Source organism: Lampetra fluviatilis, chromosome 2, assembly GCF_964198595.1.
Source record: "Lampetra fluviatilis chromosome 2, kcLamFluv1.1, whole genome shotgun sequence".
In the NCBI taxonomy this organism is placed as follows: Eukaryota; Metazoa; Chordata; class Hyperoartia; order Petromyzontiformes; family Petromyzontidae; genus Lampetra; species Lampetra fluviatilis.
In genome coordinates this window covers 22,629,565-22,657,544 of record NC_136276.1, presented here as the reverse complement: position 1 = coordinate 22,657,544, position 27,980 = coordinate 22,629,565, and the positions used below count along the sequence as shown (strand labels likewise).

Here is a 27,980-nt window from a genome sequence, read left to right as displayed (position 1 = left end):
TGTGCCGTGTATGTGGACCGAGCGTGTGGGGTGCCGCGACTTGCCGGGGTTAGCTGGGACGACTTGGGGCCTTGGTCGTCGTCCGGACGTGGTCCCGTGGCGCGCTGACGCGGAGCCCGGCACCCGGACGCGACATGACCCCGAAGGCCGCAGTTGTAACACATGACGAGGGACGTCGTGGGTTTCGGTTGCTCCAGCTTGCGGGACGAACGTGTGGGCGAACGACCTCCCGCTCTCCACTCCCCCGGTCTCGACACGGTGAAGGCCTCCTCCCGAGCCGTAGCAGTCTGAGGCTCGGCGACCGTGGCGGCAGGTGCTGCGATCCCTGCCGATGCACAGACGACCGTCCGCTTGCGCTTGAGGACCTCGTGTGCGTGAATACTAGTAGCAATCCCCAAGGAGCAGATGTCCATTTCGTCCGCCGTATTGATGGGGACTCCCAGGTCGTGAGCCAACGCCAGCAGCTGCTCTGTCACCATGGCGTCCTTCCCCTCCTTGTCCATGCGGGGAAAAGCAGCGTCCGCCAGGGCGAGCAGCGCCGTGCGATAGGCGAGCGTAGTTTCTCCAACCATCTTGCGCCGTTCGTAGAACTGGTGGCGACAGGTCGAGGGCGGTCCGAACACCTTAGCCATTAGATGTAGCGCGGCCTGGAGCGTTGAGCGGGACGACCTTGGGGCGGATGTGAAGGCCGCAAGCGCGTCGTCGTTGAGCGTCGCTGGCAGCGCGCGTAGGGCAGTGGTGTCGGACCACCCCGACATTTCTTGATGTGCGAGGAACCTTCGTTGGAAGGCCCCCCAGTCGCCCCCGTCTGCCTTGAACGCCGTCAGCGCGGGCAGTCGTTGCTGGAAGACCTGGTCGTCGTCCTCCGAGGAATGCTTTTCCCGCGCGCCGCTGTGGTTGACGAAAATGTCGGCTCCGTCGGCAGGCGCATGGTGGAGAGCTCTGGCGCGCGCCGATGACGCGGGCTGTGCAGAGTGGAAGTCTCCGACCACGTGGTGTCCACGCTTCCCGCCAACCGATGGTGGACCCTCAAAAATGGCGCCAATTTCAAAACTTTCGGCGCGAAGCGCATTCTGGCGGGATCCCTCAGGCCGCGCTCCCTCCTCCAACCTCGTAGTCGTCCTTCCGCCTGCTGAAACGGTGATTTCCGCCAAAATTGAAGCGGCGGCGAGCAGCAACTCCGCCAGGCGGGAGTGTGCATCCTGTAGGCTGGTGTCGGAGGCGAGCGGAGCGTCGGCCATTGCCGCGAAGTGCTGCATCGGCGGCAACTCCTCGTCCTCTCCTTCCGAGGTTTGTGGCTCCGGTACGCCGTCGTCTTCCCGATCTCGCTCGTGGGTACGGGTAGTCTTCCTAGTATCCATCCTTTTGAAGACCGGTTTACTTCTGACGCTAGTTGTAATGTAGGAACTTGGCGGGAGACGACCATACGGGTAGCACACTCTTTTATTAACACCAACGTATATTACACGGGTGGCTAACTCCAGCCTTAACCCACGGGGTTCCCCCGGCTACACCCACACGGGCTCTTACGCCCCGTAGCCTCTCGGAACACACCCAGCCGGGGTGTCCGTCTCGACTCTGGGTCCCACAGTCTCGGTCCACAGGGACGTCAGACCACGGGTCCCACAGTCTCGCCTCCGAGCCACACAGGGCCCCGGCCCTCACAAGGACAGCGGGACTAGGGATCTCAGGGCCTACCTCTGAACTCCGTCTTCGGTCTTTGACTGGTTAACAACTTCCCGAGTGCTCCCGCGCGTCCCCCTTTATAGTCCTTCATGCGGACGTCGCTGAGAGCACCCACCCCAGTTGACCAATCACTGCGCGCTGCCCACGATCCTCTTTCCCACCTTGTGTCAGCGCGCACAACCACGCACCCCGCGCCGCCCCGTAATCTCTCACTCCCGGCGCGCGCGTCAACACCACGCCTACATCGCGTGCCCAACCACGCACCCCGCGCCGCCCCGTGATCTCTCACTGCGGGCGCGCGTCCGCACCACCACTACACAACTAAGACTGACTATTGAAAGGATAAACTATTTCCAAGGATGAAGCAGCTACACTGAGATTGCATCAAAATTAATGCTGGAATATTCAAATCTTGAGGCGATTGAATCTACTGATCTATTAGTTCCACTCCTCGACTAAAATTGTAATGATTAGAAAAGGTAATCTCTGTTCTCAGGTTTCTTTGAAAATTTATTTCGCTAAAAATTACGAATGCTTATCTTCTGTGGCTCATTGGATCTATAGTAGGGACTTGTATTTGGATTGCCTTGTAAATTGTACTGTATTGTATAATACATGCATTTAATGTACCTTGTTTCAGATTGGATTGATATAGATGTAGTGACATAGTGCTGTTGTATAGCAGCAACTGTAGGTGGGCACTTAGCACACACACCACTGAGCATATACACGGGTGTGCCGGCAGGGCGGAGGATCTGGGGCAAGGGTCATGGTAGACCTCGTGGGGAAGCCCCTGGAACCCTCTGGAGGGTTCGAGAAGGGAGGCGCAGCTAGGACGGAGCCAAGCCATGCTGAGGGGAATAAACGCAGTGGAGAGCGAGAGCTCCAGGCTGTCGGTTCTGGGAGTGGACTCATCTCGACGTCGCTGTCGTCGTCGGCGCCCTCGTCGCTGCCGCCTTCGCCCGATCATTGCGCGGCCAGAGAGTAGTTGGCTGTCCCGGTCAACGCCATCGGTGCAATGCGGACAGAGTCGTGTCTGGGACGGGATGTGCGGCAGCGTGGTCGTGAGAAAAAGGGGGCCCAAGTGGCGGCGTGAACTCAACAACAATAAAAGGGGAGGACGGTGCCTCATGTGACCACCTCGTCTCCGACTGAGTGTGTGTGCAACACACGCCACCCGCACGCACACACAAGCCTCGAGTGTCGAGAAGAAGAGAACGAGAAGAAGGGACACACCGACACTACACAAGTGTAGCGTCGAGGCGCCGACTGGCGGCCGTAAGGGCTAATTACGGGTAGTGGGACAGCACACAACCTACAGAACAGAGAGATACGCGAGCGACCCCAAGAGGGGGGAAAACTAGGCCAAGGGTCAGAGAGGGGATCTATGTGGAAGCTCTCAAAACCCGCGGGAGAGTTCGAGAAGAGGGGCATGGCCAGGGGCAGGGCATGGCCATGCTAGGGGGATATAAGGCGGAAGGAACCAGGGTTCTGGGAGCCGTGGGAGTTCAGGTTCCTCGCCGTCATTGCTGCCTTCATCATCGCTGTCGTCTCCTCATCGTTGCTATGTAGCCATGCGCTGCAATAGTTAACCATCGTCGTTGTCGCTATATAGTCAACCAGCTATATAGTCAGTGCTAAGCGATAGTAACTGTTACTAAAAGTCGTAGCTGTATGCCGACGAGAAATGAATAAGAAGCCCTCTATAGTTCGTGTCCTAAGTCATTACATTACACAAGTAAACTCTAAACACGCTGCGTGTGTTTATTTCGTCGTGCAAATTCAGACTGTCTAAGCAGCGTGTATCACGAGCCCTTCCTCAAATCCAAGAAGTTCAAGGGGTCTTGAATGCGGGAGATGGAGCAGGAAGGTTTGGCTTTTGGGCATCCTGGAGCTGTCGAAGGCTCGGCAGATGATGGCGTGGTTTTCTACACACTTGTGAGCAGTTGGTCACAAGAGCTCTGCAAGGGGGTTGGGAATGTGGTTTGTAATGTTCGAGTATTATGAATTCCAGTATATTTGCTGTAATAATCCCTGGTGAAATATATGCAATGTGTCAAGAAGAATAAACAATCATTAATTCAAAGTAAAATCTTCTACATTTTTTAAACATAGATATTTGTGCAATGAGGTATGCAATATATTCTCAGGTTACAATTAAGTCTTGGTTTTAAATTGTAATATTTATAAAAGGATCTTAGCAGTTGTATGCAGACCGCCTAAAGCCACATATATTTTACTATCAATATAATTCCGTAGTTGTAGCCCTCCACGCATCAAGATATTTAGGGTGCAGTCTATGAAAGTACAGTATTTTGTCTAATGGTAATGCTCATTGTAAATAACATATAGCAGTACTGTTTCATTTGCTTTGGTTCATATATATATACGATCTTGTTCTCTAAACCCTTCAAGTTTTATATGGCTCTCATCTAGCACAAGCATCTCTGCAAGGTGTTCCTTGAGTCGAGGCATATGTATGACCAATCTGTTTCTCACAATTAGATAACAATTTTAACCCAACACAAAGCGGTACGTCTTCTACCTTACATTACTCGTAACATTCATTGGTACGTATGTTGAACTTTTTTCGAATCGTACGTAGCCAAGAAACTAAGCATAAAGCAGTTCTAAAATAAATTAGTCTTTAATATAGATTTAAAAGTGCATAGCTCCAGTGGCTTCCTAATATCGGAATGAAGAACATTCAAGATGGCTGCAGTAGCGCACCTAAAAGCACATGATGCAGTAAATCGTCTTTGTTCGATGGCTAGCCAAAAGCCGCTGCGAGGATGACTAGAGTTCACGTGATCATTTATGCGGCTTGACGAGATCAGCCAGGTATTGTGGTTAATTTGTGGCAAGCACTTTGTGTTTAATGCGTGCAACCTCAATGTATTCGTTCGACAACCGGAAGGCAATGCAACTCAGCGAGCAATGGATGGACATGGTCAGATCTTGCAGTACCCGTCATGACACATGTCAAATAATGTTTTACACACTGCTGCTTGGTAATATTTTTGCCAGACGTCCCGTAGAGCAGTTGAATGTGTCGTAGAGCCCTGACGTGAAAATTGCAGGACCTCACTATTTTGCACGTGGTGATGAAATTACATTCTGGACGAGTGGTGCCGACACTCTTTAGATGAATAGAAAACTGAATCTTGGAGTCTGTGACCACCACAACAGATTCTCCTACACCATTTTTCGCCTAAGTGTCAACCACCAGAACCTCCGATGTTTCTGGATTAAGTAGCATTTCCTTTCGTGCAAACCGCACATAAACAGCCTGCATGCAATCTTCGAGGGTTTTGAGAGATTCCATATCATCAGCATATTGATAGAGCCTTATGTCACGCGATGAAATAACATCGGTGATCAGAGACTTATGTTGTAAATAGGAAATACCCAAGAATGGACCCCTGTGGTATGTCAACTAGGCACGGGGCATGGCTGATGACTGCCAGATTTTTTAGGAGCGGTGTTACCTACACCATTTTTAACTGGTCTGGGAAACAGCTCTAAGTGAATCGGACCACCTCGAAACCAGTTTCCAAAGACGCTGTAGCCTCTTCTGCAACTTCTTTGCAGCGATCGCCTGCAAAGAAGATGCACGAGTTCATCAAGAACAGCAGTGATGCTATTTTATAATTGAGCTGCAAAGGAATCGACCGTCGATGCAGGATTTAGACATGCCAATGATGACCAGCTGTTCTGACGGTAAGCGTGTTGGTCCAGTCATTTTCAGTCTCTATATGATATCGTTGTGACGTGTGGGTGAATAATCGATACCACTTTGCACGTCATGAGACTGATCTAAAAAACTCACGTCTTCGATAACGTCAGTCATTGGCAGATTTGTATTTCTCGAGCGATGTTGCTGATTTGCTGGGTTAAACTGTGACTGTTGATAATCTTGGCGAGATGACTGATTTCACCACAAGAACCAGTCTGTCCGGGACGGTTCACGACACCACAGATGATGTGGCAAGAGTCAAGTGACCTACAGCCTAGCAGACCGGAAAGCTCTGAAAAGAGTTAAAAACAAGAAGATTCGAGAAAGGGAGTTGATTGATGTATAAGGGGAGAGCACGAGGAGTGGGGACACCTTGGAGGAAGATACAAGCAGGAAGACAAGAATGAGCCTAGGGTCCCTCATCGTGGTAGTCTATAGTATGGTTCCGCATTGTGGACATCTTTAATTAAAGTGGATTTTCTTTTAATGTGTCGTTGGAGTCATTTATACTTACGCGATCTAACCCAGAAACCTTGATGAGTGTGGCCATTTTCTTGTTTATATTACCACTACCAACAACACCAATCACACCATCATAATCACATCACAACCGATACTGGTACCATGGTGAAACCGGTCCAGAGTTTGCTGACGTGTACCCTTTGAAGGGGGCCAGGTCCACGGGTCGTGCAAAAATGCATTTATTTTGTTACATGGAGATAGATATGAGATGGAGACGCATTTGCTGCTCATCTGTATTGTGATTTTATAGGATTCTTTTTTGTAATAAAAAACAAAAGGTGGCACCAGGGAGGGACCCCACAAGACCTTTCTTCAAACCCCTCAAAGCAGTTTAGCCCCATTTTTAACTACTAAATACAACAAAGCATTAATTATCCAACGCACTCGCGTCTCCCCGAAAATAACCCATCCGCACAATGGAGTTTTGATTCTGGAAAATGTTCCTGGCCTCGTGCAGGAGTGGCTTACAGCCTCAGGGAATCCTGGCCTCTGATGCAGGAGCAGCTTGCAGCCTCATACACCAGAGCTAGACTCAGACCCTTGGGGTCTGATGCAGTGAAGACATGCCCATCACGAGTTGCAGTAGGGTGAATGCTGGAAACTCGCAGCCTCCGTACACTCAGATGCTGTAGACGTCGAACACCCTCTGGTCACAGGTTGCATAATTGTGTAAAGGGGAGCCGACACGAGATTGCAGGGGTCTCGTCCTTTATTCCTTTTCTTCCATTCACACCTGTCCCCAGCCGTCCCAATCTCATTCCCGCCAAAGGCCCCCTCTTCCCGCCCGTTCTCTCCTTATATCTCCTCGATCACCCCTCCCACTAACCCACCTATTGGTGGGAATCCTTCCCCTGACACCCCTACATCACCCCCCCCCCGGAGAAAAAATAACCGTCCTCGGTTCTGCCTCCCCCATGGACCATTTAAGTCTCCCCATGCCTCCCACCACTGACAGTGACGACAGCCCTTACCCCCCCCACAACCATACAATGCAATATAACACAACAAAATCAATTGCGCGGCCTGCCCAGGTCTCCAGCCAGCATCCCGTAACAGCCCGGACATCCACAGGCAGCAGATGACCGTGGCAGCCCCCTCCTTCGAAGGCCCTCTCGTCGCGGTCCCTGGTTCGGTGGTGCCGGTGTCGCCTTGCCTGGCGCCGCTGTCTCTCCGGCCCCCGCTCGTGCCGCCGCTCCGTCAGGCCTCACATGGGGTGCTGTAGGTGACAAGGGAACACAGGGCACCGAACCCCCTGCCGGTCGGCGCATGGTGGTCGGCGACCTTGGCCTGGGTAGGGATGATGATGATGTTGGCAGTGATGTTGGTGGTGATGTTGGTGAAGATGACGATGGAGAGATGTATGGCTTAAGGCGGGTGGGGTGTACAAACCATCGTCGCTTACCCAGTTGGACCTGGACGCACTGCGGTCGGAGTGCTTTAATGACCTCAACCGGCCCTTTCCAGGGTCGGTGCAGCTTTGGTGAGAGGCCAACCGGCACCTGAGGACAGTGTAGCCATGCCTGGTCCCCGACTTTAAAGGGCTTGGCTGTCACTGTCCTCTCCCGTATCCGTACATTACTCTCTTGGCTCGTGGCCGATGCGGCCTCGGCTGCTTGGCGGGCCTCTCTCAAATAAATGAGGGAGGTGGATGCGGCCTCGGCTGCTTGGCGGGCCTCTCTCAAATAAATGAGGGAGGTCTTTAGTGCCTTCGGCCATGCGTCGGCTCTTGCGGGAATGTCCGTCAGCTGCACCTCAATAGGCGGAACGGGATCCCGTCCGTACATCAGGAAAAACGGCGAGAACCCCGTCGCCGCGTGTGGGGCCACCCTGTACGCCGCTAAGACCGATGGAATGTGGAGGTCCCAGTCGGAATGGTTTTCGTCCACCACTTGGGACAGCATGGCTGCTATGGTGCGGTTTAGCCGCTCTACCATCCCATCGGTCTGGGGATGATACGGAGATGTTCGGACCTTTTTAGTGCCCAGGATAGAGCAGACGTCCTTCAATAGCTGTGAGGAGAAATTCCTGCCCTGATCCGTGAGCAACCGCTCCGGTGCCCCCTTATCAAGGACATAGCCTCCCACGAAGGCATCGGCGATGGTCTGTGCCGTTTGGTCCGGGAGGGCCCACGCCATCGGCCACCTCGTGCAGTACTCGACTCCGACCAACAGGTATTTATTTCCCCGTGGCGTGACCGGCAGTGGTCCCAGGATGTCCAATGCAACCAATTCGTTGACCCTGGTCACCGTGATGGGCTGTAGGGGCGCCCGGCTTACCCGGGGTGGCGGCTTTCGCCGCGCACATTCGACACAGGTAGCGACCCATCGATGCACGTCAGCGGTCATACCTGGCCAAAAGTACCGACCCTGTAATGTGTACAGTGTCTTCCGCCCCGCCAGGTGCAGCAGCTGGCGGCCGTGTATGTCCATAACCAATTGTTGACGCAGCGACTCCGGAACTACCAGGCATCGCCGGCGCCCTGTCGGGTCCCATCGCATGAGGAGGTCCTCCCATACGATGTACTCCTCCCCCCCGCCTCTGCTGAGGCGCGTAGCGTTCGCAGTGGGGCTTTCTCCAGCTGTAGCCGTCTCCAATCGTCCAAGGTCAGCCCCAGGTTGTGGTCGGTCAGCTGGACCTCACCCTGTGCGCCCTCCGCCGTGCGTACGGGAGCGATGACCGTCCCCTCCGGCCTCGCCTCCTTGCAGCGTGCCCTGCCTGTGGTGCATGCACAAGGGCCCTGGGGCGCCAGTCGGGACAATGCGTCTGCGTTGGCATGTCTGGTCCCTTTGCGATGCACTACTTGGTACCTGTACTCCTGCAGGCGCTCTATCCATCTGGCCAGCTGGCCCGAAGGCTGGTCGATGCGGAGCGAATACTGCAAGGCCGCGTGGTCAGTGCGGACCGTAAATTTGCGACCATACAGGTAGGGTCGGAATTGCTGCACGAAGTGAACGACTGCCAGGAGTTCCCTACGTGTGACGCAGTAGCGCTGCTCCGCTGATGAAAGCACGCGACTACCATAGGCGATAACCACCTCCCGACCCTGCTGGACTTGCGACAAAACACTGCCGATGCCCACATCGCTGGCGTCCGTGTCCAGGATAAAGGGGAGGCCAAAATCCGGAAAGGCCAATGGTGGTGCATCTGTCAGACGTGAGCGCAGCTGCTGGAATGCCTCTTCCTCCAGAGGGCCCCAATAAAACCTCTGGTTCTTCGCCGTCAACACGTGCAAGGGCTTGGCAATGGTTGCGAAGTTGGGCACAAACCGGCGGTAGTAAGAAACGAAACCCACAAACCGGCGTACCTCTGGAACCGTTGTGGGAACAGCCCAGGCCCTCACGCAGGCCGTCTTTCCGGGTCTGTAGCCACTCCAGACTCACTGACGATGTGGCCCAAGTAGCGTACCGACGACTGCATAAGGTGGCACTTCGACGGCTTGAGCTTCAAGTTCGCGTTCCGGAACCGCAGGAATACCTGACGTAATCGGTCAATGTGTTCCTCGAATGATCGGCTGAAAACAATGACGTCATCCAGGTAGATGAGGCACGTTTCCCATTGGAGGCCTGCTAAGGCCAACTCCATTATGCGTTGGAACGTCGCCGGCGCAGTCTGGAGGCCCATAGGCAGGCAGTTGAACTCGAACAGGCCCTGTGGTGTCCGGAACGCTGTTTTTGGCCGGGAGTCTGCGTCTAGTGGGACCTGCCAGAACCCGGACAATAAATCCAGCGTACTGAAAAATGTTGCTCCCGCCAGTGCATCCAATGAGTCATCGATACGTGGTAGGGGATATGCGTCGGCCAGCGTGACGGCATTGAGGCGTCGGAAGTCCACACAGAATCTCAGTGACCCATCTGACTTCTTGACTAGGACCACCGGTGCCCCCCAGGGACTCGAGGATGGAGAAATTATGTCGGCCCGCAGCATCTCCTGCACCGCTTGTTGAATGTGCCCTTTTTCCATTGGGCTCATTCTATATGTGTTTTGGCGCAGGGGTGCGGCATCTCCCGTGTTGATGTGGTGCTGCGACAGATTTATGCGCCCTAGGTCGAACGGTCCCCGGCTGAACACGTCCGAGAACTCCTGCAATAACGAGTGCAGCTGCTGTTTCTGGTCGGGCGGCAATCCCGGCTCAGGCCCCGCCAACTGGTCCATCCACGATTCGGCCCCTCTGTCCTCGGACTGGCTGATGCTGCCTACAAGCTCGGGCTCTGTCCCTGGGGCTCCTAGTGACAAGGGACTAACGTGGGCCAGAACTGTTCCCTCCTGCACCGTCGCTGTTCTATCGGAGGTGTTCAGCACCTGAATGAACAGATGCTGGTTCCTCTGTACAATAGTTTCGGCTCCCACCAGCGCATGGCGATCCATGGCAGCTGACGCCAGAGACACCAGGATGGGTGAGTCTGGTCGGGCTGTCACAAGGGGGGACCGATATTGCAGCGGAATTAGCATCTGGGCTGCCGGGGGAATGGAGACAGACTTACTGACCAGAGCCGGTACGTAGGGTACACCCCGGCTGGCCCCCTCCGCCTTTAGGAAATGGAGATGCGTTCCCTGGACTTCCACCCGCCCATTGGCCAGATCGATTTTCATTGGCATCCGCCTCAGAAAGTCCGTCCCCAACAGGCAGGGTACGGGCAACGTTGCGGAGACAAGGATGGGTCCTGCTATCGAAAGCTGCCCAATCTGTCTTCTTGGTTCTTTCGGTAAAGTCACGTAGAAGGGAAGTAATAAAATAATAAAAATAAAACATAATAAAATCAAATAATTATCACGACGTTTCGGCTACAACGCAAGCAGCCGTCTTCAGGTGAAGAAATTCTTCTTCTGATTTTATTATGTTTTATTTTTATTATTTTATTACTTCCCTTCTACGTGACTTTACCGAAAGAACCAAGAAGATGAATCCCTGCAGTCACGAAAGCTTTAAATCGAAATCTGCCCAATCTGTATCGGGGCTTCAACCTGGCCCAGGAAGCCCATGCTGCCTCCATTTGCTGCAATGAACGTTGTCTTGGCGGGGACTAAAGGTCGGATTTTATCCGGCAGCATCTCATGCATGGTGCTCGAGATGATCGTGGCTGATGCCCCCGTATCCACCAAGATACGTGCCGACACTCCCGCGATTTCACCGACCAAGACCGAGGTTCCTGACGTGGCCGCTACCACCCGCCTTGCCAGCTTCCTCCATTGTGTGGCTGAGTCCGGCCACTGACCAGGTGGCATCTCGTTATCCTGTGGTGCATGGTGAAATGATGGGGGATGGATGTGAATGGACCGAAGATGGGGTTCCTCCCTTTGGAGTGCGTCACAGCAGGGTGAACGCGCCCTTGTTACATAGTGTGGGCTTACCCCTGGGTTGCGGGCTGGGCTCTCTATGTGGTGCAAATTGCCCCCCATTGGTGACGTAGGATGGGCCCCCCTTGTGGTGTGGGGGGGGCCCCCCCCTGTGGGGGGGGCCCCCCCCATTGTAGGGGGCGGTGGGGACTGGGGGGTGGGCCTTCCCGTGAGCCCCTCCCTTCTCTTCTCCCTTTCCTTTGTCATGGGGGTGTGGTCCCCCTGGTTCCGTCTCGCTCTGCCGCAAAGCGGTGGTGAGGCGGGCCGTGGAACTGCTCCAGGGCGCAATGTCAATCTTGTGGGCTGCCTCCGCCCCCGGGCCGTTGCCCCTGGCAACTCGCCGGTGTCGCAGGTAACTGGTGATGCCACGCCCGCCCGCGACGTCACGCCCGCCCGCGACGCCACGCCCGGCCGCGACGTCACTGCCGGCCGCGACGTCACCCCCGGCCGCAACGTCACTTCCGCCCGCGACGTCACTTCCACCCGCGACGTCACCTCCGCCCGCGACGTCACTTCCGCCCGCGACGTCCCTCCCGGCCTCGGCGCGATTCTCGGCGCGGTCCCCGGCCTCGGCGCGATCCCCGGCGCGGTCCACGGCCCCGGCGCAATTCCCGGCGCGGTCCACGGCCCCGGCGCAATTTCCGGCGCGATCCGCGACACCACTTTCGGCCGCGACGTCACTTCCGGATGCAACGTCACGTCCCTTCGCGACACCACTCCGGGTCGTGACGCCACTTCTGGTCGCGACGCGATCACCGGCCCCGGCGCTATCACCGGCGCGATCCCCTTCCCCCGACCCGGACAATGGGGACCGGGGAACGACACCGACGGCGCCCACCCCGAGGAGACTCCCGGTAAGTTCGCGGCGTCGGAATTGTAATTGCTCGGCCCGACCGAGAGGCCGGGCGGGACGGCGTCACTCGCCTGGATCCTGTCGGCGTTCGGCCCCGGCGGGTTCCAGGTGACGTTGGCGGCCTCCGGCTCCGTGCGGCACCCCTTCGCCACATGCCCCTCTCGACCACAACGGTGGCAGACCCACGGGGCGTTCCATCGGGGGGGCTCGGCGCGATGTTGTAGAGGCGGCTGCCAGCGACGCGGCGGCTGGTCGCGCCCCTGGTCCCTCTGCTCCGCCAGTCCCCGGATCGCCGCGTACACCTCCCGCAGCGATGGCTCCGGCTCAGACGTCGGGGGTCCGTTCCCAGCTGCTCCACAGGCAGCCTGTGGCGACGGTGCAGGTTCGGCGGTTGGTGTCGCTGGACCCAGTAGCGCCGCGGCAACGGCTCGGCTGTTCCCCCCCGCCGCGCCAGCCACCGGGCCCACGGGTGGCGCCCGGCCCATGACCTGCTCGTGGGCTTGGATGGTCCGGGCAGCCCACAGCGAGGTGCGTTCCCCCGGCGTCACCACGGGCATTACAACGCCGGCTCGGCAAGCGTAGGCGATGAGGTGCTCGACCACGAGGTCCTCGAGCGCTTCTTCAGCCAGGCGAGGGAAAGCTCTCCTCGCCAACACGAGCAGCGCACCCCTGTAGGCTAAAGGGGATTCTTTAGCCCCTCGCTGGCGATCCTGGAACCGTTTAAAGGCTCCTTCCGCCGGGCAATAGATCTCCCCCAAAGCCTCGTAGGCCGCTTGTAGCGTGGACTTGCTGTGCGAGGGAAGGGAGGTGTAAGAGGAGAGTGCTTCTTTGCCCAGAACGGATGGCAGCGCTCGTAGTGCCTCTTCGTCTGTCCACTCGAGAGCGTAGAAGGCAGCCTCGAATCGGCAGACAAACCCCTCCCAATCTTCTTCCTCAGCCACGAACTTGTCGACGGGCCCCAGCCGACGCGGCCGTCCGGCCACCTGCTCTCCGTGTTGGGTGTTTAGCCCTGGGGGTTTTGGCGGGAGCGGCGGCGGCTGGCGTGACGAGGTTGGTTGCGGCTCCCGCCCGGCCGGCTGGTCGGCCTCCGGGTCCCGTGGCCTCTCCTCCCGTAGTATGCGTGGGGGTGGGGGTCCCGGTGCTGGCGGGCCCCCCATAGGGAGCCTCTGCAGTAGCTCCTGGAGTGCCCTCTCCACGCGGGCCATGCGGTCCTCCATGGGGTCCTCCAGGCGATCCGGGCCCCCTGCTGCTGCTTCTGATCGCAGGCCCCCTTGTTGCCCGGGATGGGAAGGATCCCCGGCCCCTGCTTCCTCTTCCCTTGGCTCTTTCCCTCGGGGATTCTTCTTTGTAGCCATTGAAATCCCACTGCTGCCACCAAATGTAAAGGGGAGCCGACACGAGATTGCAGGGGTCTCGTCCTTTATTCCTTTTCTTCCATTCACACCTGTCCCCAGCCGTCCCAATCTCGTTCCCGCCAAAGGCCCCCTCTTCCCGCCCGTTCTCTCCTTATATCTCCTCGATCACCCCTCCCACTAACCCACCTATTGGTGGGAATCCTTCCTCTGACACCCCTACAATTGTAAAGGCCTGGGAGGTGGTTCATCAACGGCAAACTCTCCCTTCTTGTAAGTGCACAGTGGAGGTGCGGCACGGCCACCAGATGCCGCGATGGCCGAGAGTGGCTTTCAATACCACTGCCTGGAAGCTCTGAGAGCTGTTAATACACTTCCTGTATCAAACAATCTGCCTGGAAACACTGGAACCTGTTAATACACTTCCTGTATCAAACAATCTGCCTGGAAACACTGGAACCTGTTAATACACTTCCTGTATCAAACAATCTGCCTGGAAACACTGGAACCTGTTAATACACTTCCTGTATCAAACAATCTGCCTGGAAACACTAGAACCTGTTAATACACTCTCTGTATCAAACAATCTGCCTGGAAACACTGAGAGCTGTTAATACACTTCCTGTATCAAACAATCTGCCTGGAAACACTGGAACCTGTTAATACACTTCCTGTATCAAACAATCTGCCTGGAAACTCTAAGAGTTGTTAGTTACACTTCCTGTATCAAACAATCTGCCTGGAAACTCTGGAACCTGTTAATACACTTCCTGTATCAAACAATCTGCCTGGAAAATCTGGAACCTGTTAATACACTTCCTGTATCAAACAATCTGCCTGGAAACTCTGAGAGCTGTTAATACACTTCCTGTATCAAACAATCTGCCTGGAAACTCTGGAACATGTTAATACACTTCCTGTATCAAACAATCTGCCTGGAAACTCTGAGAGCTGTTAGTTACACCCTGCCTGCATCAAACACTGCATGGGAAACCTCGTGATACCCTGTCTCCCAGACTCACTCTGCGTGAAAGACTCTAGAACAGCCTGTTAACATTTCTCATGGACTTTCTTGCTCTGCTTGAAAACTGAGATATAGAATATGATCACACGCATGAACAAGTACTTTATATCTAGATGGAACATACACTGAAATCACTTAAGTCACACCTGTTGAAATTTGGAAAACACTCACCAAATAACTACTTTACCTGCAACCTGAAATATTATGAGTGTAAAATAACTTTCTGTCCTGAACTCTCAGATAACATTTGTAAAATTATTTAATGGCTATAGCATCCATGCATAGCGCATGTGTGCACACCTGCCCCGGTGTCTTTGTTTCTTTCTCAGTTTCCGTAATATTTGCAAACACTATTCCCTCTATGTATGACTAGCTATCATCTCTACTCTCCCGTCCATCCTTTATAAGCTCCTCTGGGCTCAGCAGACTCCACAGCCCGGGATCGTCTTCTCTCCAGCACTGTAGAAGATGGTCCACTTTCGACCTCCTCTTTAATTTTGACACTTTGCCTCTCCTCCTTGAACTCCAAAGACTTCCTGTTTACGACATTGCTCTTTTTTTAATACCTCTCCTTGGCCTCGCCTCACCTTATCTTTGCTATCTGATCTCCTTCCATATCCCCTCTCGTCCTCTTCGTTCCCAGTCTTGTCTATCTCTCTGTGTCCCTCCTCCGTGCCCAATCCCGTTGTCGGTCATTCTCTCTCCTTGCACCCTTCCACTTGAATAACATTCCCTTGTACATTAAGCAGCCCACTCCGTAACCCCCTTCCTCTCTTAAAGCCGTACCTATTCTCTATTGATCGTTCTTTTACTCTTCCATCCCTTTGCCCCTCCACTCCTTCCCGCCCTTCCCCTACCCTTTCGTGATCCCTAAGTACCCTCTATTGCTGTCACTCATTCCTCAACCCTTGTACTACATCCCTGCGATCTAAATCTATTCTGTCACTGCTTTGTAAGCTATGTCAAGTGCATTGAGTGAAGGCACTCTATATAAATTAGATTAGGTTAAGAATCCTAGTTTGAAGTGCACAGTTTTAATAGTCCTAGGCTATTGTAGAGTGATTAGGAAGCTTCGCTTGATAATGAAATGCAACGGATCGCAATTGTAAATACTCATGCCTCACAGCAAGAAGGGGCCTGGATTAAATTATGAACTCATGCAAAGTTTTGTTTGTCCTCCCATTGTTCTGTATGGGTTTTCTCCGGGTTCTTCAGTTTGCGGAATGGAAAATAAAAGGCAAGTCACAGTAGTACGACTGTGGCCGTGCAACCCAAAATCACAAAATTTAATTAAAAATAATACATTTAAAATAATAAAAGCAAAAATCCCACGACGTTTCGATCGCAACAGAAGCGGTCTTCATCAGGCGGAGAGATTTTTTTTATAATCTACGTGACTTTACCGAAAGAACCAAGAATGCAGTCTGCACTTTTAAGTCTAAATTGAAAACGAATTTCTTTAGAACTGATTTCCGTGTTCAGTTAGTTGTCCTTCCTCCCAGGGGCGGTTTCTTCATTAGGGCGATTGGGCGACGCACCACCAATGTCATTCAACCACAGAGTCACGCTAGCCGTCACTGTGCTTTTGGATATAGTCCAATCAGCGTCATGTCACGTTCTGTGGAGTACCGCCTCTTTTTGGGCGATTTCACTCCGGCTGAGAATCGCCCAGAGTGGTCCCATAGACTTACATTCAAAGATGTTTTTTTTCAAACAGGGGGCGCTGCAATGCATTCTCTATGGCTTCCGGGAGGGCTCGCACTAACGTGCTCACTCATAATCAACGATTTTTGGGTTTAGATCGCGTTATTTATAAATGTGTCGTAACCCTCCACCCCCCGACACGGCCAATCAGTAAAAATGTGTCACGTTGACAAAAGACAAATAGTTCACTGCTTTAGCCCACCGGTGTGTTGAAGCCACAACATTTACAATTTGAGTACGACGTTTCGCTGGTAATTGCATCCAGCATCATCGGGCAATTCGTGCTTACGTCATCATACGTAAGCACGTTGCATCCAACAATATTATTTGTCGCCACCTAGTGGAATCTTTAATGAAAGAAACTTGAGTGGATTGTATTAATAGTGAGTATAGAAACAAACAAGATGTATTGTAAGAGTCACTTTATTTTTCATTAATATTAAAGAAGTGAAGTTGCCTTTACATGCTAGAGCTGTTAATTTATCCTTTGCATGGGTGGACCTTATCCTTATAAATCATCCAGACATTTGCCCCCCCTGAGAGATTTTGCAGGAGCCGCCACTGCTTCCTCCACACCTCTGATTAGCACAGTTGGTTAATTACGGTGCAAAATAAGTTCAACATACATGCCAGCTGTGCTGCCTCGTGGTGGAACTGTAATGGGTGAGTGGGGGGCGCTAATTAATTGCAGACGCTGAGGACAGGCACCTGCAAAAACCGTGGTTCTTCATTTGTGGTGTGACATTTGACTTTCATTACTTTATTATAGGTTGTATTTCTCTCTTAAAAAACGTTGTACAAGTGTGAACAATGTTGGGGCTGAAACGTAACTCAGCTTTTAACATGGCAGTCAATGGGAAAGCGATGATCGTTGAACGAATTTTCGCTTAACGAGCAATTATCGTGGAATGCATCTCGCTAGTTAAGTGAGACACGGCCGTGTATTAAAGACAATCCAAAGTAACAGTCGGGCCATTGCTGCCATGCAACCCAAACTATGTACCACAGAGTAGGAGGAACAGCGAAACAAAAGCTCCCTCCTGAAGCCCTCGTCGTGGCCAGCAGCAGACCTCGACATTGACATTCAGGTCCTGAACGTATTGCCATCATAGGCGAGAATACTGGAGTTGTTTCCTTCCATAGCTAAACAACACCTCCCCCCCACACAACCAAACTGCTCTTGGCCAAAATATCACAATGCTGGAAAATAACCTTCAAATTGCTGATTTGTGGACTTGCACAAAACAGCAGCAGCAACATCGCCCCCTACTGCAACCACGTGGCAGGATCCAACTGGATAAACACGATGATTACCATAATGGTTATGATAATGAGCATGGTGATTATAATAATTAACTATACAACTGTACTAAATCACCTTGCTGCTCCGCATCTAAATTGGAAAACTTATTTCTCAATTTAAAACTAATTTATTTAGAAATATTTTTTTTGTAATCAATTTGTTGTCCTTCAAACCGCGCCTCCAAATTAGCACGATTGGTTCCGTAGGGTGCGAAAGAAGTTCACGGTACATCCGACAAGTCGCCTCCATCCATCCGCGCTCGTTCACTCCCTGCCAACAACAAAGCTCCACGGCTCAACCACACTAGGTGAACACCACCACCACAACAACCACCACCACCACAACAACCACCACCACCACAACAACCACCACCACCACAACAACCACCACCACCACAACAACCACCACCACCACAACAACCACCACCACCACCACAACAACCACCACCACCACAACAACCACCACCACCACAACAACCACCACCACCACAACAACCACCACCACCACAACAACCACCACCACCACAACAACCACCACCACCACAACAACCACCACCACCACAACAACCACCACCACCACAACAACCACCACCACCACAACAACCACCACCACCACAACAACCACCACCACAACAACCACCACCATCACAACAACCATCACAACAACCACCACAACCACCACCACCACAACAACCACCACAACCACCACCACCACAACAACCACCACCACCACAACAACCACCACCACCACCACCAAACTCGCACCACACGAGGCACCAGGCACGGACGATGGACACAGGTTCGCCTCCCTACCCATGGGCCACGTCTCCACACACACAGAGACACAAAACAATGGCTTCTACCGTACGGCTGTTGTATCGTTGTTAGTATTAGGGCTGTACCTACTCTACAATGATTATGATGGCGAGCTGACGAGACACGAAGTTGTGTGGGCCTGGAGACGCCTCGGCAGTGTTGGTGGACATTGTGAAGCCCTGCCACTGAATCGTTACGGAACGTGCCGTGTAGTTATTATTGAGTCTTCATGGTCTTTATTTAACCATCTGAGTCACCTGTCCAGTTAGTAATTAACTTTATTCATTCACTCGTGAGAGAGAACGGGTTGTTCATGGTCTCCTTAGGGGGACGCCCCATCTCTTGTGTGAACATCATCTGCGTGATCATTTTGCGATGCGTTTTGAACGTCGCTGATTTCACCGTGAATTTGTGGTCATATCTGGCTGTGCGTTACATGGAACACACCAATGTGTGTGTGCTTCATTACTGGCTGATGTCCTTTTCTTTGAACCTACGTGACTTTAACGAAAGACCCAAGAATGTGAGTTCCTGCAGTCACGAAAGCTTTAAGTGATAAATTAATATGGCCAGGGAAACGATGTTAGGGGTACATTAATTGGGGGACTCAAGACATCTGGACCATATTTTTCGATTTAAAGCTTTCGTGACTGCAGGGATTGATTCATCTTCTTGGTTCTTTCGGTAAAGTCACGTAGAAGGGAAGTAATAAAATAATAAAAATAAAACATAATAAAATTATTCTCACGACGTTTCGGCCACAACGCAAGCAGCCGTCATCAGGTGAAAACCAGGTCTGTCGAGGCGACAGTGTCTGAATGAAACAGCACACGTGCTTGGTATATAAGCTGGGTTGGAAGGGGGGAAAAGGACATCTGGACCAGCCTAAGACGGTGTCATGGCCCAGCGGTAGCGCATTCGCTGCTTGGAGGTTCGTGGTCTGATTCCAGAAGGACGCCCCGGTTATCAAGATGGGTTTGTTAATCATACATAAGTAACATATATATATTTTTAAACACGCTTTAATGAAATGTATTAGTAATGGAAGAACTCGACTGCAGGAAGTGGCCTTGCCATAACGTAAGGGACCGTGGTGATTTACAGCCAACGTGAGTTGAGCGTGGACAGTTGGAGCCAAGCCGAAACATAACATAAAAAAATGTTTTAAAAACTATATATATTTTTTTATGATAGAATATAGTATTGTCATCAGTATGACATAAGTATACCAAGTTTGCAGTCGATAACACATTGGGAAGTGTGTTAAAATTGAGTTACAAGATTTGAGGATACAACGACAACAACAGACAGAGTGAGTTAATAAAAAGCGTGTAAAAAAATAGTTTTTAAATTATTATTTTTTATGATAGAATATAGCATTGTCATCAGTATGACATACGTATACCGAGTTTGCAGTCGATACCACATTGGGATGTGGGTTAAAATTGAGTTACAAGATTTGAGGATACAACAACGACAACAACAGATAGAGCGAGTTAAATAAAAGCGTGTAATAATAATAGAAGCTCGCCGTCCGCTTCACACCGGACGTGAAACATCCTCTACTGGCAGCCTAATGCCTGAGCCCCCTTGTGCCAACAATGACAGCTGCCATTCGGGTGCTCTTGCACGTTTGAAATGAGATGTGATGTAATTCGGCCATCACGTGTAAAGCGCCCTGATAACGACGACCCGGGGGTGAGTGAGTGTTGTGATCCGCAGTGAGGTGGTTGGACACAGTGTGGATGATGGTATACATCAAGTTTCACGTCGATTTTGTGTAACCAGGTGAGAATCCAAGAAGAGGCCAGGATGGAGCCTCATTTGCAAGATTGACCTCGGGTATTAGTCTACCAGTAATGGGCGATGATTGCTGTGTGTGTGTGAGATCCCAATTGAGTACAGTAGATCATTGATTATCCAGCGGCTTGGGGGGGGGGGGTGCTGGATTTGAAAACACGCCGGATAATCACATAATTTAAATAGCTTATTTCTTCATATTCTTAGATGACATGTTTTAGGTGTTGTTTTTTTGTGTTTTAAATGTGTTTACTATGTGAAATTGTCATAAATAAACATAAAAAAAGACGTAAATAAATATCCTACTTTAAAAAGTGATTGTATTTACTCTACCGTACTTACCACTCCAATCTCAAAGACTGCATTGGGTGATGTACATATGCTCTTGTTTCTGTAACATGTGTTTGAGGATCGCCGGACTGATGCATCCTTTAGACAGTTGCTCCGGCGAACGCCGAATCTTGCCGGATTGCACTGTATATTTTCTGTTTTTTTATTAGTCTTGAAAACATATACGTGCAGTATTTTCATTGTTTTAGTAGTTTATATAGTGTATAATATACTGCATGGAATATTTGGCACTGAAATCAAGCAAAACTACTTTTTTTTTCTACACGCATGGTACCGATCGCCGGACTGGAGTGGTTTTTCCGGATCGGCCCTGGACCGCCAGATAATGTTGGAAGCGGGATAATCGTGTGCCGGATAATCGATTATCAACTGTAATTTGGCAATCATTTTTGTAATTTGGCAAATTTGAATCGTGGCGTCGGCACAAAAATGGCCTACTCTTGCGAATAACGTCACTGGATCTTTAACGTCGCCATTGATACGCCAAGTGCCAGGATCATGCTATCGAGGAACAGCACGGGGTGGCTGGGGCCGCTGGGATGGTTGCGTCCAGGACCACATTAGCGTGACGAGCACGCGCCTGCGTGAGGCCGCCGGTCTGGAGGATGCCCGTGATGTTGATGTCTGTTGCCTCGTCGATGCCCGTGTTGGACTTGCTCCGCTCGCTTGCGGGCTGGTGCACATTGACCAGGTGAAGCTTGTGTCATTTGGAGCCTAGGCTCAGCAGCGGCAGCGTCTTATGCGCATGCGGATGGCCCTCATTATCCGGTGTCTCGGGGCGGTCGAATCGGCAATTGAGGTGGCGATACTCCACTGAGAACGCCCGCTCTGTCCAGTTGTCCGGCTGGCTATCCTGGTATTCCATGTTTACTTCCAGCGTCATCTTCCACTTTCACATGACATGTGATATCATACATATTGACAATAAAATTTAAACTTGGTTGACAAGTGTATATATATATTGTTGGTTTCCTTTTAACAAGTAAAAAAATATCTCCGCTAAACTGAGCGCTGCTTATATTCTGAGATCCGGTGCATTCAGGGTGAGTCAATTGCAGTGAGTGAAGGAGGCGCGGTGATTTATTAACTTAACCTCATCGCCCTGGCTCTGGTATCGTTTGTTCCTCTGAGTGGGCAGAGAGGGAGGACACACGGCGGGCGGCCATGTCCACCTCCCGCAAGGCCCGGCCCAAGAGGCTGGCGCCGGCGACGGCTCTGCCTGCGGACTCTGTGCGGTTCATGGGCGAGTCAGTGGGTGCCTTCCCACTGGTGGACGACGCGTGCGAAACCCTCGCGGAGAACGTTGTCCTACGCCTGCGTCAGCTGCTGCAGGTCTGGGGCGGGAGCCACGGTGGCGACATGTTAACGACCTCGCCTGGTATACAGAAGGTCGTGGGTTCTATTTCGACCCTGACGCCTGGATATTTGGAGTTTGCATGTTCTCCCCTGTGGTCGCGTGGATTTTTCTCCAGGTCCTCTCGTTTTTCCCTCCACATTTAGAAACATGTGTTTCGAGTATTTGGCTGCTATTAATTTCCACATGATGATAAGCCACTTTATTGAGCTATGATTCGTTGCTAGGTCACTTCTGAAAAAGAGCTATATAGCTTGGAGGGCCTTACTTGGTAAAATAAGAAATAGTTTAGCGGCGGCGATGATAGTGATGGCAGTGGTTTAGAAGTGCGTGCTGCGTGTTCCTGTCTCCACCGCCACCACTCAGATTTGGCCAGGTGGCTTGGCTGGAGAGTGAGCGTCTCGAAAGGGGAAAGATTTTGGGTTCGGTAAATAATTCAGGTTTGAGTGTCGGCACCGTCATTCAGAGCGACATGAACCGGAGCGGACTTCACTACAGTGTAGAAGTCCTGTGATATATGGGTTGGAGGTAAACTCAGCCCATCATCCCTGATATACCGTTTAATCTTTCCTTACTCCAATGATACATGCATTTCCTCACGTGTGTATGAATGGATTACCATCAATTCATATGCATCGTATGTTATTAGGTCATGCGATTCCTTGCATCTACTGAGGCAAGCAATATAATGCATTATAGCATTTAAAATCATCAATCGGTGAATTGAGACATGACCCTGGATCATGACGATTTATAGAATTGTGGGCGTTTGTGGGTGGGGGTCGGGGGGAATCGCGAAACGGTGGTGGAGACCGCTCATCCCGTCTCCGTGCAGTCCTGGTAGCAGCACTGCTCCAGCAGCCATTCGGGGCCTTCTCAGTGTTGATGGTTGTGTGATGCACGTTTCAAGTTGATCTTGTATAACCAGGTGACCTGGGTCACCAATAAAATATTTAAAAATACTTATTTTTTTTAAACACGCTTTCATGAAATGTACTGTCCGAGCTGCCCCTCCCCCTGCCACCGTCCCCCATCGCCCACTCCCCTCCTTCCACATCCTCCGCTTGCCGTGACGTAAGAGACCGTGGTGATTTACAGCCAACGTGAGTTGAGCGTGGACAATTAGAGCCGTAAAAAAGATGGTTTAAAAAAATATATTTTTAATTTTCAATGATATAATATAGTATTGTCATCAGTATGACATACCTATAGCAAGTTTGCAGTCGATACGACATTGGGAAGACGGTTGAAATTGAGTTACAAGATTTGAGGATACAACAGACACAGTGAGTTAAATAAAAAAGCGTGTAAAATGTTTACAAATATATATTAAAAATGTTTAATTATAGAATATAGTCTTGTCATCAGTATGACATAAGTATACCAAGTTTGCATTCGATAGCACATTAGGAAGTGGGTACAAATTGAGTTAGAAGATTTTTTTGAGGATACGACAACAGACGGAGTGAGTTAAATAAAGGCATGTAAAAAAATATTTAGCTTTCGAGTCTTTGCAGGAGGCGGCTAAGTTCACCCGAGCGAGCAAACGGCGGCGGATGACCACAGGGGACCTCGACCTCTCATTGAAAACGATGAATGTGGAGGTGAGACCTCTGCCCCCCCTGGTGCGACCTTATATTGTTTTTAATGATAAAATAATAATAATTACAGTGTCATTGTGGAGAACATAAAATCACAAAATAGGTGAGCAGAAAACTCGTCTCCATCTTATTCCTGTCTATTCACGTCACAAAATAAATGCATTTATACACGACCCATGGGCACAACGGCCTCCTAAGAGTACACAAATTCAGCAGCTTTGATTCAGTACAAGTGAGCTCTGGACTAGTTTCACCATGGTGCCAATATCGGTTGTGATGCAGTGATTATGATGTTGTTATTGGTGTTGTTGGTAGTGGTAATATAAACAAGTAAATGGCCCCATGTTCACGTTTGTTGAGCTGGTAGTCTGGATATGGCTGAGAGCTTTTGAATATGCAATGTTACACACTTGTCTGCTATTCTCTTTGTTTCCAGCTGCATTTAATGTTTCTGTTGTGATGAGTTTTTCTCATAATTTCCGGACTTCAATTGTGTTAGTGTTGTTGATCTTGACAGTGGTTTAGAGTTTGTATTTGTAGTGGTGGTGTTGTTGTTGTTGGGGTGAGTGCAGCCCCTGTATGGGTTCGAGTCCAAGGAGTTCACTCCGTTCCGCTTCGCCAGTGGAGGTGGCCGAGAAGTCTACTTTGCTCCGGAACAGGAGCTGTGTCTGAGCGAGCTCATCAGTACGCCGCTACCTCGCGTGCCCCTGCAAGTCTCCATCAGAGGTGCGTGTGAGAGTGTGAGTGCATGCATGTGTGAGAGTTTGTATGCAAGTGTGTGTGCGGTTGAGTGTTTGCATGTGTGTGTGCATATGAGTGCATGTGTGAGTGTGGTGCGTGTATGTGTGAGGGTGTGAGTCTTTGAATGTGTGAGTGCGTGTGTGTGTCATGATGTGAGAGTATGTGAGTGTTTGCATGTGTGAGTGTGTGCATGTGTGTCAGGGTGTGAGAGTGGGTGACGGTGTGATTGTGTGTAACTTGCAACACCACATATATCACCATCCTCAAAGAAAGAAGGGTAATCTGATCCCTGATCGCCAAGAACAGGTTTGCTGGTTTGCTGAGCATTTTTGTGAGGTCTTCAGGGAGTGGAAACCCCTCAGCTCAAACAACATCACAAGGCAAGATGGGGTTAACTCTGCTGGTGCTGCTATGCCTCAAATATTGAAGGAAGTGTTTGTGCGTATGAGTGTTTGCATGTGTGTGGATGAGTATTTGTGTGTGACTGCATGTGTGTGTGCATGTGTCAGGGTGTGAGAGTTAGAAACATTCAGGCTGGCCTGCCTACGATCCATCCTTGGTTTAACCAGCTGGATTGTGTGAGGAGCTCACAAATCCTCAATATCTGGATACAGTTCCATCGGTGAGCTCCTCCAGCAGGCAAGGCTGCATTGGCTGGGTCTTGGGGCCCGCATTCCAAGTCATCGCATGCCCAAACAGCTTTTGTTTGTCTGGATAGAGCGGGCAAAACGGGCGTGACACGTGCTATAGAAAATATGGAATGATGTGGTACAAGAGGATGTGGAGCTGAGTGGACTTGCCATTAACTGGTACCAGCGGTGTCAAGATTGGCCTCTGTGGAGGAGACTCATGAAGGACGCTACTGGGCAGTTGGAGGCAGTCACCCTCCAGCAACAACGGAGGGCAGAGGAGCGACGCTCACAACAACGAGTGGAGCGCCCGGTGGCTAAAATACAGGAAGTTGGCACAGTAGAGGGCATAGGTGGTGCATCGGACAGTCATCTCAAGTCAGTCAACCCAAGGCACCTGGGTCTATCCCATGACCTCCTGCAAGTGGGCATTCGACACTTCACATGGTCTTAAAGTGCACCTAGCCTGGCACAAGCGCTGCGGTGATGTCACCGCCACTTAGTGGTGAATGGCGGTTGTTGTTGTGTATGTGTAAGGTGTGAGTGTGTATGTGTTTTATGTGTGAGTGCGCGTGTGTTTGCATGTATGAGTGCGTGTGTGTGTTCGGACGTGAAGGTATGAGAGTGCGTGTGTATTTGTGTGTATTTCTAGGAGAGTGGGAGTGTAGTGATTTGCGCCCCGCCCTACGAGATCTGTTCGAGTGCAGGAGTGAGATGGATTGTTGCATTGCGTGGCAATATCCGGACGGCATAGGGATGCCTTCATCTCGTAGTCCATAGACCATGGCTATGTACAGAACAAATACAGCTTCCTGAAAAGTGTATTCACATAAGTCTGGGTGGTATGTATGTATGTATATTGAACTTCTTTCGCACCATACATAGCCAATCATGCTAATCGGAGGTGCGGGGAACGGACAACAAACTAGACATAGCGTAGTATCGGGTTGCATCGTATGTGTGTAGATCTACCCTCAGAACGCGTGTGCTGTGAATGCACAGGTGAAGTAGCTTGTGTGCGAAGTGCACAGGCAACGTGTTCCGGCCTTGAGGACACGTGTCGCCCTGTGATCTGTGCTGCGCTCAGCTCACTGGCTTTGCATCGATGGCGTGCAGCCGGCGATTCCAGAAAATCCTCCGCCCGGTTCGTTCAATACAAAGACAAAGATCTCCTGTGTAGCCTACACAGGCTGGCGGGGGAAGTGCTGTTAGCTTGCACCTGTGAAGGCCAACTCAGTGCATGCACACTAGCACATGGGGAAGCAGGCCAGGTAGTGGTGCGATGGTGGCACTCCTGCCTCATATCAAGAAGCCCCTGTGTTCGATTCCCAACTTGGGCGCCTTTACACCTGGCATTTGTATGTTCTCCCCCTCTTCTGCATGGGTTTCTTCTTGGGTTCCAGGTTTCTTCCGATAGCTTAAAAATACACACAATGTTACTGTTATTTGCCAAACATCCCAATGCAAAAAAGTACCTGCAAATTACTCATTTGGGATTACACATGGCAGAAACCTTGCCCCCTACTGCAAAAACTTGTGCAGGGGCCTTTTGAAAAAAGCGGTCATCAGACTCAGTGAAGTTTTCCTGGGTAAACCAGTAGTAATAATGCACACACACAGAGAAACATGCACATACAGCACACACACACAGTTTAAACATCAGCACTGGGGAGGCGTATACAGCTTACGTGTGCTGCTGATGAACATTGATTTTACAGCAGCGTGTGTGGGAAAGTGTCCTTCCTCGTGTGTGGATTAAAAAGGTCAGTTGAAGGGATCAGAGAAGAGAATATTTGATACCCTGTGATTGCGGGCTGTTCTCCTGCAAACCTTCCGGATGGATCCTTCATTTCATGCCATGACCCTCAAAGCACAATTGGAATACAATTTTGAAAAAGACCAAAGTTAAAACCCTCATCATCTCTGCCTTGGCCGTTCGTTCTCGACAAAGTGTATTCTATGACACTTCGCCATGTCCTCTGTATGTGTACTTCACTGCCCTGCGGCCCCTACCACCGCGATGACTAATAAAATCTCTCCTCCCTTTGAAGTCCCCTCGACGTGGGCGCATTCCCCGCTAGATGTGGTCGCATTTACTGCACTGTATTACAATAAGTCACACTCTGCTGATGAGACTCAAAGAAGTTGAAACCAGCCTGGTTTTTTGTTGCTTAAACAGAAAGAGCATGGACCTAAACATTGTTTTACAGTATTCCTAGTGGACGATATATACCCTTGTCTGTCCACTTGTTAGATTAAAGGGTTTGTTTTGCCACCGCCACCACCATCATTGTGTTTGATTCCACGTGGCAGTGCCAAGGGAGCAGCAGAAGCTGGAGGCGGTGGGGGTGGACGCGAGGGGACCCGTGGGGCTGTCCGGGAGCGTGGACCCTCGCAGAGCAGGTGACGAACCGCACGACGGCAGGGGCAGCCACAGAGAACAACAACTTGAATTTAGAAGATGCTAGAAATCGCCCAACCAGATGTCTCGCAGAGTGGGCACGTGACCGACGGGATACTGACTCCACTGGAGTTAGCGGAGCTGTGCCTGGCGACAGTTGGCGCCGTGTGCGAAGCGGTTCTGAAAATGTTCGCAGTCGTTTTTCATACTTCCTGCCATTGATTTCCCATAGTTAATTGTTGATAGTTGTTATAACGGCTATAGATGGAGAATCTGAGATGGTCGATCGATCACCATTTATCTAATTTCTCCAATATGATTCTAAAATATATGTTGATATGAGGAACCTGGGCGAGAGCGGATCTCTTTGCCTGATTTGTAGTTTGTTACATCATGCATTTTCCTCGTATGTGTTCCACATTCATTAAGTGCTATTGATTATTTTTGTTAAGGCCTTAGTTTATGGGCACTTGAATGACTGCATCAGTTTCCCATGATTTATATGCCCTTTCATCATCCACAAAAGCCACGCTTCATGGTATTTGATATTCACTCGACTTTTATAGAATTTGATGACGAATATATTTGTGGTAAATGGTAGAAAAATCTATTTAAAAACCGGCTTGTTCTTGTGATGCCCATGAACAGTTTCTTTATGTATGATAAGTGAATGGGCCTATATTCAAAGCATCTTACATAGGTATGCTAATATCGATCTAACATGCGGCCCTGTTTCTGGGATGATATTCAGTTATTCCATCTGTTCCGGGAACT

General features: G+C 50.8%; 1 protein-coding gene across 1 annotated transcript in view; it reads left to right on the top strand.

Moving 5' to 3' along the window:
• The first annotated feature begins 21,644 nt into the window (after positions 1-21,644).
• Positions 21,645-27,980, top strand: part of LOC144937332 (transcription initiation factor TFIID subunit 6-like) — a 34,177-nt gene continuing 27,841 nt past the window's right edge. Inside the window, exons 1-5 of the mRNA XM_078864700.1 lie at positions 21,645-21,812; positions 23,352-23,438; positions 24,008-24,161; positions 25,893-25,949; positions 27,119-27,208. Of these exons, the coding sequence (XP_078720826.1) occupies positions 21,645-21,812; positions 23,352-23,438; positions 24,008-24,161; positions 25,893-25,949; positions 27,119-27,208 (556 nt within the window). The remainder of the gene's footprint in view (positions 21,813-23,351; positions 23,439-24,007; positions 24,162-25,892; positions 25,950-27,118; positions 27,209-27,980) is intronic.